General features: G+C 40.5%; 1 protein-coding gene across 6 annotated transcripts in view; it reads right to left on the bottom strand.

Moving 5' to 3' along the window:
- The window catches only part of MYRIP (myosin VIIA and Rab interacting protein), a 348,736-nt gene that overhangs the window by 173,707 nt on the left and 160,382 nt on the right, over positions 1-14,647 (bottom strand). For all 6 annotated transcript variants that reach the window (XM_084621621.1, XM_084621618.1, XM_084621622.1 and 3 more), the window contains exon 3: positions 10,725-10,946. In XM_084621621.1, coding sequence (XP_084477747.1) covers positions 10,725-10,946 — 222 coding nt within the window. The remainder of the gene's footprint in view (positions 1-10,724; positions 10,947-14,647) is intronic.

Below are 14,647 nucleotides of genomic sequence, written 5' to 3'. Positions count from 1 at the left end.
TTGGAGAGGTTTTAGTTGGGGGCTGAAGGTGATGGCTAGTGGCGTTCTGTTATTTTCTTTGTAGGGCCTGTCCTGTAGTAGGTAACTTCTGGGTACTCTTCTGGCTCTGTCCATCTGTTTCTTCACTGCAGCAGGTGGGTATTGTAGTTTTAAGACTGCTTGATAGAGATCCTGTAGGTGTTTGTCTCTGTCTGAGGGGTTGGAGCAAATGCAATTGTATCGTAGAGCTTGGCTGTAGACAATGGATTGTGTGGTGTGGTCTGGATGAAAGCTGGAGGCATGCAGGTAAGTACAGCCATCAGTAGGTTTCCGGTATAGGGTGGTGTTTATGTGACCATCGCTTATTAGCACCGTAGTGTCCAGGAAGTAGATCTCTTGTGTGGACTGGTCCTGGCTGAGGTTGATGGGGGGATGGAAATTGTTGAAATCATGGTGGAATTCCTCAAGGGCTTCTTTTCCATGGGTCCAGATGATGATGATGTCATCAATGTAGCGCAAGTAGAGTAGGGGCATTAGGGGACGAGAGTTGAGGAAGCCTTGTTCTTAGTCAGCCATAAAAATGTTGGCATACTGTGGGGCCATGCGGGTACCCATAGCAGTGCCGCTGATTTGAAGGTATACATTGTCCCCAAATGTGAAATAGTTATGGGTGAGGACAAAGTCACAAAGTTTAGCCACCAGGTTTGCCGTGACATTATCGGGGATACTGTTCCTGACAGCTTGTACTCCATCTTTGTGTGGAATGTTGGAATAGAGGGCTTCTACATCCATAGCGGCCAGGATGGTGTTTTTGGTATCTGAAGTTAGGAATATTACATCTATTACAAATGTGTTTACACATGGGGAATGCCCACTGGGCAGAATGCAATCAGCCTAGATGGCCGCCTGGGAAGGGCCATTAGGGAGAACAACAGGTCTTAGAAGATGCTAAACTCCCATGGGGGAACCTTCGTGGGGACCTTTCCTGAGGATGCTACAAACAGCCTCTAAGTCATGGCAGCTATAGCACTACAGGGGCATGTGACCAGATCACCTGATACTGGACTCCATCTTAGATTACCAATGTTTGTCCACTGACTGGGCATGGAAACCAATCTGGGTGACAAAGGTTTCCCACCATACACAAAAGCTATTTAAGGCAGGGGAGTGACATCATCGTGGTTCTTCACTGACTCTCCGTCCAAAAAGATTGCTGGAAACACCTAAGGAACAAAGACTGGACTAGGAGAGAAGGGCTGAACTGAGGCTAAAGGGATTTCTAGCTTGTGAAAGGAAAACCTGGGGTTTTAAACTGCAAGCAAGTGCAGCTTGCCCTCAAGAATCTCTGCAAACTGCCTAAATCAATATTTTCAAAAATATTTAAGGCCTTGTCTACAGTATAGTGGCTACAGCCACACAGATAACAGAGTTGTCACTACAGTGCTTTAGTGTACACAATTCCTACATCAACAGAAGGGGTTTTTCCATCAGTGTAGGCATTCCACCTCTCTAAGAGGCAGTAGTTAGGTTGATAGAAAAATTCTTCCACCAACTTAGCTGAGTCTACAGTGGGGATCAGATTGACCTAACTACACCATACAGGGCGTGAAATTTTTCACAGTCCTGAGCAATGTAGCTAGGTCATTCTAATTTTTATGTGTAGATCAGGCCTAAGTGACTTAGGAGCTTAACTCTCAAGGAACTTAGACTCTTAAGTCACTTATGAATTTTTGAACATTTCATCCTTCACGTGAAAGTACACAGTATCTTTCATATAATTCTGATGTCTGATTGAATTCCCATGTACTAATGAATAGGATGAGACATCTTTATATGGTTCATTTGTGCAGAAGATGTTTTATAGTACTCTAAACAGTAAGAAAACAAGTGTCAGTTATGAAACTCCACTGTGGGAGGACAGTTTTTTTTGTTTAACATGCCTTTCAGCAACTTCAATCCACAAGCTACCCCAATATTTGGAGAAAGTCATTCTCACTGTGGATAACTCACTGTTTAGATTTAAAAGAAAATTCAAGTGGACTGTGATACTATATTCAATTACTTTGAGGAAAGTTCTAAATTAATGAGGTTTTATACACACCGAAGCAATGTTCTCTTGTGAAGGCACAAGTGGAAAATGCATGAATTAAACTCAAGTTTAGAAATAGTATGTACTCTGGAGACTGAGTTTTGTACTACTTTTCTTTATTAAACTATTAGCATATAGGTTTAGAAAGAGAAAATAATTATTTAAAAGGTCTTCACACATCTTTAGCACAAAAGTGCAATACTGTTCACCCATTCACAAAAGTGGTGTTCACTTTTCTCTAGCATTTGAAAGGATTTAAATCAGTTTCCATTGAACTTTGAGACAGTTTCACTTGAGTTATCTGGAACAGACATTCATACAGAGGGTCAAATCCAGAGGGAACATGCTAGGTGATGTAAATTACAAATTAGTAAATTGGTGTAACAGTGTGGGCAACTCTCATAATTCTATAACAAGTCTAGTGATATTTGGCATATTTCTTAAAGCCCCAGCACCTGGAAGCATATGACTAGGTGAGAATCTCAGCTTTTTTTATGTGAGTTTCTAGCCCTTGTGGTTGCAGAAAAATGCTTGACAACATGACCCAACTGTATCCCAAGACTCAAAAAACAAAAGGAAAAAACAACAACAATCTAACCTTCTCTAGTTTCTCAGAACACAGATATAATGATTTCTCTCACTGCGTACAATGAAGGATTTGTTTCCCAAACCTTAAGACATTGCTAAGATACAATTTTGAATTGATTTCAGAAAGTATCCCTGGTCTGCATATGAGGCACCCTTATTTTTGTCAATAAGGGGAGGAGAGAGGGGCCCCTTCCCCGGAGCTTGCTGCTACCGGTGGGGAAAGGGCTGCGGGGGAGTCCTCCTCTCTGGCTCCAGCCCCCGCCCCAGGGCAGCCTGCCTGCTGCACGCCAAAGTTTGAACTCCTCATCCCCGGCCCTATTCTTTGCTTAGGAGTTGGCATTTCTTTCCTTTGTTCTTTGTAAGTGACTCTTTGGGGTGCATTGCTGTGGGCGCTAGACTGTCTGACTTGTAGGCCTTGTCTGCACTGGGTTATTTTACACCAACATAGCTGCATTTGTGCAAGCCCTTAGTGTAGACAATCCATGCCCAGTGAACCATGACTTGTGCTGGCGTAGTTTATCTCAGTGTGAAACCCCAGTTTGGACAAGCCCTTAGTAAGGTGGCAACTCCACTGCATCTAAAAAATTTGTTTTATAAAAACAAACCCTTAAGACCCACAGAAAAATGCTCCCTCCGTTATTCTTTTAAATTCCATTGAAAACACTGGTTTTATAGCAAGGACAAATTTCCTTCAAGTGTTGACAACCCAAACATTACAGCACTGAGAACTTGGAATCACCTTAATTGATTTTCATTGTCCAAGATAAGCAATGCGCAGACTGTGAGAGAGTCATAAATAGGTAAAGAAATACTTGTTTACAATATATGGCTTTCAGGCTGGCCATGTCCACAATAATAGAGTTTTGCATTTACCTCCCTGTGCACATTAATGAAGATTTACCCTTTAATATTTCTTTCACCTTGGTTACTAGGCTGAAATATTTGTATAATAGTTACAACAACAAATCCAGTTAAATCAGTGTACATCCCCAGTCGTAATGCTCTGCACAGCCATGTCAATAATCCAGTTCTGCCTGCTCTCCAGCCTGGGAGAGGCAAGGAATGTCTTACCCCTCTTCCCCAGCTTCCCCTTCCTCCCCCCACAAAGCCCGCACCCTTGGGGTTTATCTACACTTAAAATGTTAGAGTGGCACAGCTGTGCCACTATAGCGCTTCAGTGTAGACACTACCTATGCCAATGGGAGGGATTCTTCCATGCGTGTGGGTACTCAACGTCCTTGAGAGGCAGTAGCTAGGTCAGTGGAAGAATTCTTCTGTCAACCTAGCACTGTCTACATGAGGACTTAGGCTGGCTTAACTACACTGCTCAGGGATGTGGATTTTTCACACCTTTGAGCAACGTAGTTATGCCGACCTAATTTTCTACTGTAGACCAGGCCACAGCCTTTCCCAGTGCAGCTCCACATCACTCCTTAATTACACAACTGAGCCAATAAATTGGGTTTCAAAATTATTAACAGCAATGTTGTTAGTAATTTATTCACTGAAATATAACACATGACAAGTTCCAGGTCACGGGCCTACAGCAAATATTTACAACTGAGTTACAAACCAGTGACTGTAGGGAGACTGTGACAAATGTGCTGATTTAACTACAGTGCCAAAAATAACAATTTTGTATAAAGTAGTTATGAATTTTCCTTGTTAAATGAAACTCATCTAAGACTGTTTTCTTGCTGAACTAATAAATAAATACTGCAGGTGTTACTCAGCAGCATTCTCAACCTTGGCTGCCCATCCCCTGCCTGTAAGGGTGAAGGCGGGGGAAAAGGAGGAAAAAGTGCAATTTGAAATGCTCACGTGACTAAACTAAGAATTAGCATGAGCTCTCTAGCTCTTTTGTGAAAGAAAATACTATTGTCACTCTTCTGGACTGTCTCTTCCCTAAGATGGGTGAAGAAGCTCCAAGGAAAAAGTGAGAGCGAGCAAACACCATGGTGAATGCATCCTGTTGTAGACTCAAAGCCTGGTGTATGGAAATAATGTTGAGGCACAGCACTTGCAGCAGGCAGGAGTTCACAGCTCTAAGAGGAGTGTCTTTGGGCAAAATGCTAGAATTTTTTTTTTTTTTTATGGCAAGCAGAAGAGCCAGAGAAAGTTTGTGCTTAAAGGAAAACATAATCTGCCTGTCACACTTGCTCCTCTGTGGTTTTGTTTTCAGAAGTTTAAAGGTACGTAAGTGTTTTCCAGCGGCAGTTTCCCAGCAAACACTCCCTCCAATAAATGGAATGCCAGAACATACCTGGGTCACCCAGCAGCAATGGAAGCGCGTAAGCTTCCAAATGAGTTCTTACCACATGCCTTGCCCACCACTGAAGACATTAACAATATTCCTTTTGTTCTGTTATTATAGATGGAACTAGTAGCTGCCAATAGTTAAGGTTTCCCAGCACTTAACATTTAAGATCCTGTTCTCAGTTGCTTATTTATTGAAACATTGAAAAACTACCCACTTGCTGAATGAGGCAGGGGTCCAGTGGAAATAAATGGCATGTGATCATAATGCATGCTCACAGGAGGGCAGAAATAAGGTTGCACAGAGAAACCTTAATTCTGCCATTTCCTAAGGTTTAAGTGCTTAACATGTTTTGCATAGTTCTTGGAGGTAATAACAGAAATGTAGAGCTGGAAGGGACCTCAAGAGGTCATCTAGGTGAGCCCCCCACACTGAGGCATGATTAAGTATACTTTTACTAATTATTTAATTATACAGCGTTCTGGAGTCTTTTATTGTTGTTCCAGGCATTGGTCAGAGGGAAGGGTTGTGTTTCTAGAGCAAACCCTGTACCTTTGGTTTGAAAGTATTTCCTCTTCAGCACTCTCCACACTTCATAGCCGGGGAGCAAGCACATGACCTGAGTCTTTTCTTTCAACTAGACTACAAAGCCAACCCAACAGTGCCTTAAGGATTTGGTTTAAGATCTCTGTAAATTATATTTTCAAACTGCTTTCTTGAGTGTCTTCTTTCCGTGCTTGATGCAGCATGTACTTTTTCAGTGCAGGGTTATCAGCTATGATTAGAAAGCTCCAATTGCAAGAATCCAAAGCTGTTTTTGATCAAGCAGCAGTGAGAAGCATCACTGAGTTTGGAATCAAGATTTCAGATTTGTTGTGTAGTAAGTTACATGGTAACACTGATTAATCTTTAGTCTCACAGTCAAGGAAAAAAAAGGTGGCAGACACAAATTCTATTTTTAAATTAGCCTAGTGTCATTCTGAAAAGTCCTTCTATAAAAGATGCTTAGATTTTCCTTATGTTCCTCTCCAAGCCCCGCTGTACTGACTGCACAGCATTGTACTAAGGGTGTGAATTGAGAGAACTCTGTCAAAATGGACCACTTATCCTTTGAACTGTACTATGCTTCTGAAACGAAGTATTTAACCAGAGAATCACAGGTATTTGCTAACTCCTCATTCAGCATTGACAGTGAGCAGTTATAAGCAAATACACAGTTTTAAAAAAGGACATATTTAGGCATTCAATGGCCTATGAGTTTGGTATGCGACATACATCCTTTTATCTCTGGGTTACCATTTTGAACACAGCCCAGTTTAGCAGTCTGAAAATCATTACTATCTTAAGGCTGCTCAGAAGCCTATTGGAAACAAGTTTATGGTCTCAGACCAGATCCTAGCAGAATGGTGTCCACTTCACAAAAACAACTGGCACTGACTGCACCTCCACTGGCAGCCTCAAGAGAGAAGTCAAGGGCTGAATGAGCATGGAAACGTCTCATCTCTAGAGATGGTCCTTACAGGGCAGAATAGAGGTGCAATGGCAGGGCCAGTTAGCATCATTGCCTGTTCTCATGGTAGATTATTCAAGAAAGGTGCCAGTTTGACATTAGTGGAGATTGAAGTAATGAAGTCACCTTCAAAAACTGAAAAAAAATGTATTCTTATGATAAAAAAATCTTAAGTGAAAGTGGATCATTCTGTTTTCTATGCTCACGGCTTCTGAAAATGTGTCAGTTGCGATTTCTACACACCTGGGAAAAAACCCTAACACTATCCTGTCTAATTTGGAGAAATCAATTTGTTATCCTTAACAGAGCCCCAATAAATCTATTAATTTATATGTCTCAAATATGTTTTCATAACATGTCAATAACAACATTAAAAATAATAATTTAAAAAACCCTCAAAAATCCATGGTACGTTAACGGCTTAATTTCAGCAGAGTTAAACAAGAGACCAACCCCGCAACCCTTATCCCCATGAGTAGCCCTGTCAACTTCAGTGGTTCTACTCTTGTGATTCCAGGAGGCAGGGCCTCAGTTTTATTCCTGAGGTAAAGGTACAACAAATAAATGAACCATACAATAAAATAATTAGCAGGTGTGTGTAATGAATCCATTCAAATTATTGCAGAGCTTCAGAAGAACGAACAGAGATATTTCATTATACAGCTAGGCTGTGATTTGGATTCAAAATGCTCACACAGGAATAAGGGGGAGTAAGAACTCCTTTCACATCCCTACGCAACAATGCAGACGCATAGTCAAGTAACCATACTAGTTTCTATTTTCTCCCTCCTCAAAACAGATTGGCAAGGTGGGGTGAAGACCAATCATAGCCTTGATCAAAGCAGTTGAGCCAGTAATCTATTATTGTAGGCTGGCAGTAAATTACTGTCCCAGGAAGCGAAGAGGAAGTAGCTCGGAGCTGTGTCTCTGATTCATAGTTCCTCCTAGTTTATTGCCATTTCGGCATCACCACTAACTGAGGGCTATGCCTGAAGCCACAATCCCAGAATTTTGAAGCATCTTGCATAAGCAAGGCCTTTGATTCCCATTACCTTTAAAAGTAAAAAGTATAAAAAAAGAGGCTAAAGTGCAAAAAGTCTTTCAGTTATGATGTATCTGTGCATAAAAGGGGAGGAGTCTCCTGGTTATTTTATTGATCTTCTTGCAACATCAGTGCTACCAATCTCAGAGCCAGCATCACATGATATTGAGATCCATGAGCTACCTGCTGATGTTGGGCATATCTGTCCCCTTGAGACAGTAGATGTAAATATAAATTGTCAGTAAAAAAAATAAACACTTCATAGAATGCTACTAATAAATAAACAAACTAAAAAACAGGTATTCTAGATATCTGGTCGGCACCATTTAATACATCTGTACCTAGTCTATATAAAACATCTCTATAGATCTATATTTCTATACACAAGAGTTTTTAAAATTTTGCAGGATACTTTGATATACAAAGCAGTATTTTTGGTGCCTTTTGCACCACTTTGCTGCATGCTTCACGCAATTTGTGTCAAAACCTTTCAGTTGACAGCTGTTAGCTATATATGGCCGTCAAGCTGAGTTTCACTTTGATTTTTGTTACACTTTTTTAGCAGTTTCAATTCATATAGTTTTATGCCTACTGAGTTTAGAGATTTATATTTGTCTGAACCCGTCTGGACTGCAGAAAGGAGAACTTTGTTCTGTAATATATTGCCCATCGTTTTGTGAATTTTGGGTGTTTCATCACTGAAGTTTCGCAAAGTGAAAAAATGTTTCTAAGTGGGTTCATGACATTACTTGATTCTGTCCACATTGAAAGTTGGGAATAGGGATATGACCAATAGATACAGAAGTATTAACAGAAAACCCCATTAAAAGCACTAAATACATCATTCCTATTCAAAACTGTCAAAAATTTGGTTTTAACGTTCAACAAAAGGTCAAAGACCAGATTTTGATGAAACCTAATTCCTAGGTTCAAGTTTGAAATTAGACAGATTTCATAAGGTTTAAGCTTTAGAAACTAAACTTTAGAACTCAGCAGCAGCATTCCATTCTCTCTAGCTAAAATAACCCTTAACAAAAAGGCAGTTATTTTTTTATTTGCTCGTGTTTTATTGCATCTACTCCATAGCTATCTACACTACCCACAAAATCCTCCTCTTTACTTAACATAGTCTGAGTACAAAGGAACAAAATGCAGATAGACAGACCGAAGAGTTATTCTATATTCATGCTTTGTATTAGATAATAACCAAATATCCTGTTGAAATAGCCACACTAATTATCTTTTATTAGTTTCCTCTGTATGTTTTTAACCTGCAGGAACATAACCTTAATCCACAGTAGATGATCACCGCACTGATTAACAGTTTAAGGTAACTGCTGGAGAAAAGTGATCAGAGGGAACTACCGCAGTATTCATTTTTTAAAATTTAGCCTCTATAAAAATGTGAGGTGACATCGTAGCACAGTAGCCTAAGAATTCCTTATTTACTACATTCATCAGGAAGAGACTTAGGATAGGTCTACACCGCAATCAGAGATGGCATGTATAGGAACACCTGAGCTGGCTTTGATCTAGCTAGCTCAAATAACAATGGCAATGAAGCAGCCCAGCAGAGGTGGCAGCCCCTGAACCTGAATATGTATTTGAGCAGCTAGCCCATGTGTCTTCCATGGCTTCACTGCTATTGCTATTCAAGCTAGCTAGATCAAAGCTAGGTTGGTATGTCTACGCTGGCCGGCCAGGCCAGACCAGGCCTTACCTGGGTGGCTGCTGGAGGGTTTTGGGTGGTTCTGCGGGCTGGCGGTGGGGTGGAGGGGGACCAAGCAACTCCGGGCAAGTCCGCCCAAGGGCCGGGGGTGCCTCCTGCAGTTTAGGGGGCTCTGGGTCCCCTGTGGAGGAAGCCGGGGGAGCTGAAAACACCACACCATTTAAAAAACCAACACCTTCTTTCAGGACTGATCACCAACATCGGAAGGTAGGCAAATGCGTTTGCTAGCTGTTAAAGAGATGACACGGCCACCAAGCAATATTATTATCAGCTTTTATATTACGTGGAATACAATGTGCCTGATTTGATCTCACTTACACTAGTGCAACCCTATTTAATTCACTGGAATTACTCCTGATCTACACAGTTGTAAATAAGTTCAGAATCAAGCCCAATGGGGTTGCACTGATATAAATGCTGACTTCAATGTGATGTGGGGGGCTGCTGCTTCCTCTTCTCCCTATGCCCCTGCTGCTCCCCTTTTTTGTGCTGTAGGGAGGCAGAGAAGGGTATTTCATGCTGCATCGGGGCACCAGAACCTGACCAAGCAACTAGGCAAATGGTGGAGCTGACAGCTGTGGTTCATGGGATGCTATTAATATCTAACAAAAAGAATGAGGAGTATTTGTGGCACCTTAGAGACTAACAAATTCATTTGGGCATAAGCTTTTGTGGGCTAAAACCCACTAGAGCTCCTGATAAGAAACAGCAGTGCTTCCTCTTAGACAGGAGTGGATTGGACCCTGGAAAATGGATCAGGGTGGTCTCCTTTATCCTTTTCCCCACCAGTAGAGAGGAGGACTGAGATTACCTGGCCACCCTGGGCCAAGTTTGTTTTAGTTTAACTACCATAATTGAAATGGAACCATGCAAGACCAAATGTCTGCCAGGAAGATTGCCCCCGAAGAGCTGTTTTATGTGGGCTGGCTCTTTTTACTGGTTTGGGTTTTTTTTCATGTGGTCTTAAAAGGGTGGGTTATCTCAGGCCCAAGGGGTGGGGAAGCAATTCTAGCCAAGGTTCCATTAGGCAGCATTTTTTGAACTAGTCCCAGTTGTGAACATGACACTATTGTTTGGAGTGTATTTTGGAAGCTTTTAGTGTTCTACGGAAAGTCTGTCATTTAGAAAAGCATTCCAGACAAATTCACTGCGGGATAATCTACTGAAAGAGAGACCTTCTTCACCCTCCCTGCCTTATTCTCAAGTGATTGCTGCAAAATGGCTGGCCACCTTATAACCATCGGTGCTTACGTTAGTAATCTAGATACTGAACCATCATACCCCTTATGCAGACTAAATCCAATTAGTGCTTGTTGGTTTATCACTCCAGCAAAGCAGATTTAGAATAAAACATTCCTGGCCCAAAGGAATCCTTAACAACAACTTCTAGACACTCCAGAGTATTCTGTCTCTTAGGTCTTTCACCTCATCATTGTTAACTGCTGACAAAGAGAGGGAATAGGAGGAAAGGTCAAGTCAGGGTTTCCGTCCAGCTGTTCTTTACCGGGCAATGGTACAATAGGCACCTACCTAGCCTGCTGGCAGACATTGCAGAGCCATGCCTTGTCCTTCTTCTGATAGGAGCTGCAGTCCTTGCAGATGTTGTATTTGCAGTCTTGGCACTGACGCTTGCTATTGATGAGAAATGTAAAAGGAGAGCAACAGCGAATGCAACAGCGCTCAGTAAACTTCTGCTGCTTAGAAAGGATGCTGCACTTGTTACCCTCTTCGTCAAGTTTCTGCTTCATTTCGCTGGAACCAAAAAGAAGGAACAAAACGACAAATCAAAACAGTACTCCATTTGGAGTTCCCTGTGTACATCATATAGCCCCCTTCCTACAACCGCATCAGGCCCCCAAAACAACCTTCTATGGGGAAAATGCATGACAGAAATGCATAGTCTGGCCACAGGACAGGGAATCAGGAGCGTCTGCATTCTAATCATGCCTCTAACTGTGCACTTGGGCAAGTCACCAACTCTCTGGACCATGCTCTGGAGCAAACCATATGACTTCACACAGTTAAACTCATGTAACAGAGGAGAATGTGGGCCTCTTCTTCACTTAATAATTAGTAGGGGTTTTTTTGAAGATTCGTTGCTGTTTTTAGAATGCTTTGAAGATGAAAACCACTGTACAGGAGTGAAAGGGCTGGCTGGACATTATTTTAAAAAAACTGATCAGATTCATGGGGTTATATTATTAATAAGAGCCCCAATTCAGCCAATCACTTAATTACATGCTCAACTTCAATGAAATTTAAACAGTTTGCTGAATCAGGGCAAATATTTGACCAACTACTTGTTATCAGTTAAAATGTTTCCAAACCCTGAAAGCTCCATAAGCTTTGGCACAAGTGCATACTCATCCAAAAATTCATACCAGAGGTGTGATATTCATTATTTGCTATTCTACTATTTAAAACGTATTGGCCATCCAATCAAAGAGTGAAAACAATAACATGTTACTTAAGTGACTGACCACAAAATACAAACGGCAAACAGCATATAATTAAAGTGAGCAGTTTGTAAATACTGTGTAGGCTGCAAAATAGTCAATGAAATTATTCAGCGAATACTTAAGATCAATGCATACACTACAAGAAAATCAGGATTGTTTCGTGACCAATTTCCTAAATAAAAATGGCCTACATTTATATAGAATAATACTATAATGAATAGTTTGGCCACTTCTAATGACTGATCTTTATTATTTAGTATGACCAGGATAACATAGGATAACGTCAAAAAATTCATTTAAAGCAGGACATGTTGATTAATATACAGGAAAACAATCATGAGTCATTGACTTTAATTTAAATTAACACTTTTTTATTACACCATTGCTAAAAGAAAAGATAAAAATATGTATTTGATAGTGCATATGTATTCAGACATTGGTTTAAGATTCAGTACATAAATCATTGTAAACAAAGCTTGGAATGTTTCTAAAAAGCCCTCAGTACGGTGCTATTTATCTTTCTATCTGCCATTTCCACCTCTCAAATTCATAACTCAAAGTGAAAACAGTCCATTTTGTGAAAACCTTACAAACCAATTCTAAAGTTAAAGTCTAAAAGGAATGCAATTACAACAGTGATATAGAAAGTATATTTTCCAAATTACACAGACCTTAGTATTAAATTGAGTTCTGTGTGCACATGAGATGTTTTGAATATTTAACACCACGGACCTACTCAGCCACTGGTGGTATTGATCCACCTCGGAGCAGCTGAAGAATACAGTATTGCTTAGTTACACCAGATAGGCAGATCAAGCATAAGAAGAATGTCTATGCAGTTCCAAAGGAAAGGCTTATTTTATTTAAGACATTTGTTTTCCAGGAGGAATTATTTATTTCTGTGAATGTCCAGTAGAAATATCACAGTTCAAACAAACATGAGAACATCACTTACAGGGACAAGTTAAGTGAATACTGTTTGTTTAGCCTGAGTAAACTGGAGCAAATTAATTCCTGGGATAACACCACAAACTCAGTAGGTATGCTAGGGATAAATTTGGCTCACTATGTTTAAAGAGTGAGCATGAAGACTGTATTTAAAAAGGGGGAAATGTAAAGGGAGGAAAACCATTTGTAGTATTGTGGTTAGTCATTACACTGCCACACAAAGGGAAGGAAGAAAGAAAGCTCCACACCAAAATTGTCTTTTTCAATTTGTGATTCAGTTGTAAGAATCTTTAATATAAAGGAGGCAAAGGTATCCAAAATGTCTACCATCAAATCTAACTCTGCCACAGAACTTTGTTATAGAATTGTGTATTTTAGAAAATAGAAATGTACACTTATATTGTCAGACTAAAATTCATTCCTTCTTCTGATTGAACCAAAAGGCATTGTTGTGACAGTTTATGTAAAAAAATATGTATTTAACTTCAGTCACTGCTTTGGGTAGTGGATGTTTTCTGGCATGTCATCCTACACAAAAGCCAGTTTAGGAACATTATTTAGCATAATGCTTTTGGTCTAATTCTCTCGATTAAATTTTGATTGATGGTCCCCTTCCTCTTTTTCTTTTTGCATACTGTGTAAAAAACATTCATTGTCACTGCCATGCTTCAATTTGTTTTTAATGTCCTGAAGGAGTGTAGCCAGCTTTATAAAAAAAAAAAAAAGGCCAGATTTGTAGATTGACTATCTAATACTAAGATTTATGATCTGTTACAGTAGGTATCTTGGTGCTCTGAAGATATGTAGTGCAAATCAGATTATACAGATTAGAGGTACTTGTAATTTGGAAACCAATCGAATGCAGTCATAACAACATACTTGTGATGAAAGAGCCAGCGCTAGAGGTAAGAATGAGACCAGGAGTCAGCACTCCTGGATTTTCTTCCCAATTCTACTATTTATTTGCCGAGTGACTTTGGACATATCACTAAATTCTCTATGCTTCACTTTACCCATCTTTAAAATAGATATAATAATACTGATTGTATCTAAACCCTCTGGGTGATAGGAAGAGCAAAATTGTGATCCTTATATGAAAGGTACTAGTTCAAAATATGTTGCTTCATTTCCCACGAGTTGTCATAAAAGCTATCTAGTCTGCTTTATAGGATCCCCCTCCCACAACGATAGCATCTGAGTGACTGATCCAAATATCAGTCTGTTCCATCACCAATACAGTATGCAGGCAACTGAGTTATCATTACTAAGTATGATTTTCTTTGTGTGCAGTAGCATAATCCTTACTGTTAGGGGTCACCAGCCTGAAAAGGCTGAGAAAAAACTGCTCTAGCTCAGAGGTTCTCAAGCTATTTACCATTGTGGGCACAAACAATCCTGAATTGGTTCTTCTCGCTATTTCCCACAGCAGTCTATCCTCTAGGAAATTGTGCCGGCTCTTGTTACAGCTCTGCAAATCCAGAGGATCATGCATTCCGTGCTTGCAACACTCACGACCATCGTGCAGAGCTGTGTAAGCTCCATACTTTTGTCAGAGCTGGTGGCCAGCAACAAATCCCCTGCAGGTTACTGGGATTTTAAAAATAAACATAAAAAGCATGGGATAGGCATGGCATTATGGGACAGAGAAAGTTGCATGATGGGAACTTGACCCCGCAGAGCCAGTCTCCCACATGTGGCTCATTTCTGCCCCACCTTGCATTGCCAAAACTTCCCAAAAGACAATGGCGAGTTACACACTGGGATACTTACCCATGGTGCACCTCACTGTGCATTGACACAAGAACTCCTATTGAGTATGCACTGCACCGACGCAAGGAGCCAAGTACACACGCACACTAGACTAACTGCAGCGTAACTCGCGTCATCAGAAGTTTGTAATATAGACATGCCCTTAGAAAGGTTTTCCTAATATCTAACCTAAATCTCCCTTGCTGCAAAGCAAAAGGCTTAATCTGCAGCAAGAGACAGATTTAAGTTAGATATTAGGAAAAACTTTCCAACTGTACGAGTAGTTAAGCTCTGGAA

This window comes from Lepidochelys olivacea (genome assembly GCF_965140295.1).
Source record: "Lepidochelys olivacea isolate rLepOli2 genome assembly, chromosome: 2".
Taxonomy (NCBI): Eukaryota; Metazoa; Chordata; order Testudines; family Cheloniidae; genus Lepidochelys; species Lepidochelys olivacea.
Note: the sequence above shows the minus strand (reverse complement) of the source record. Positions and strands in the feature narration are given on the sequence as shown.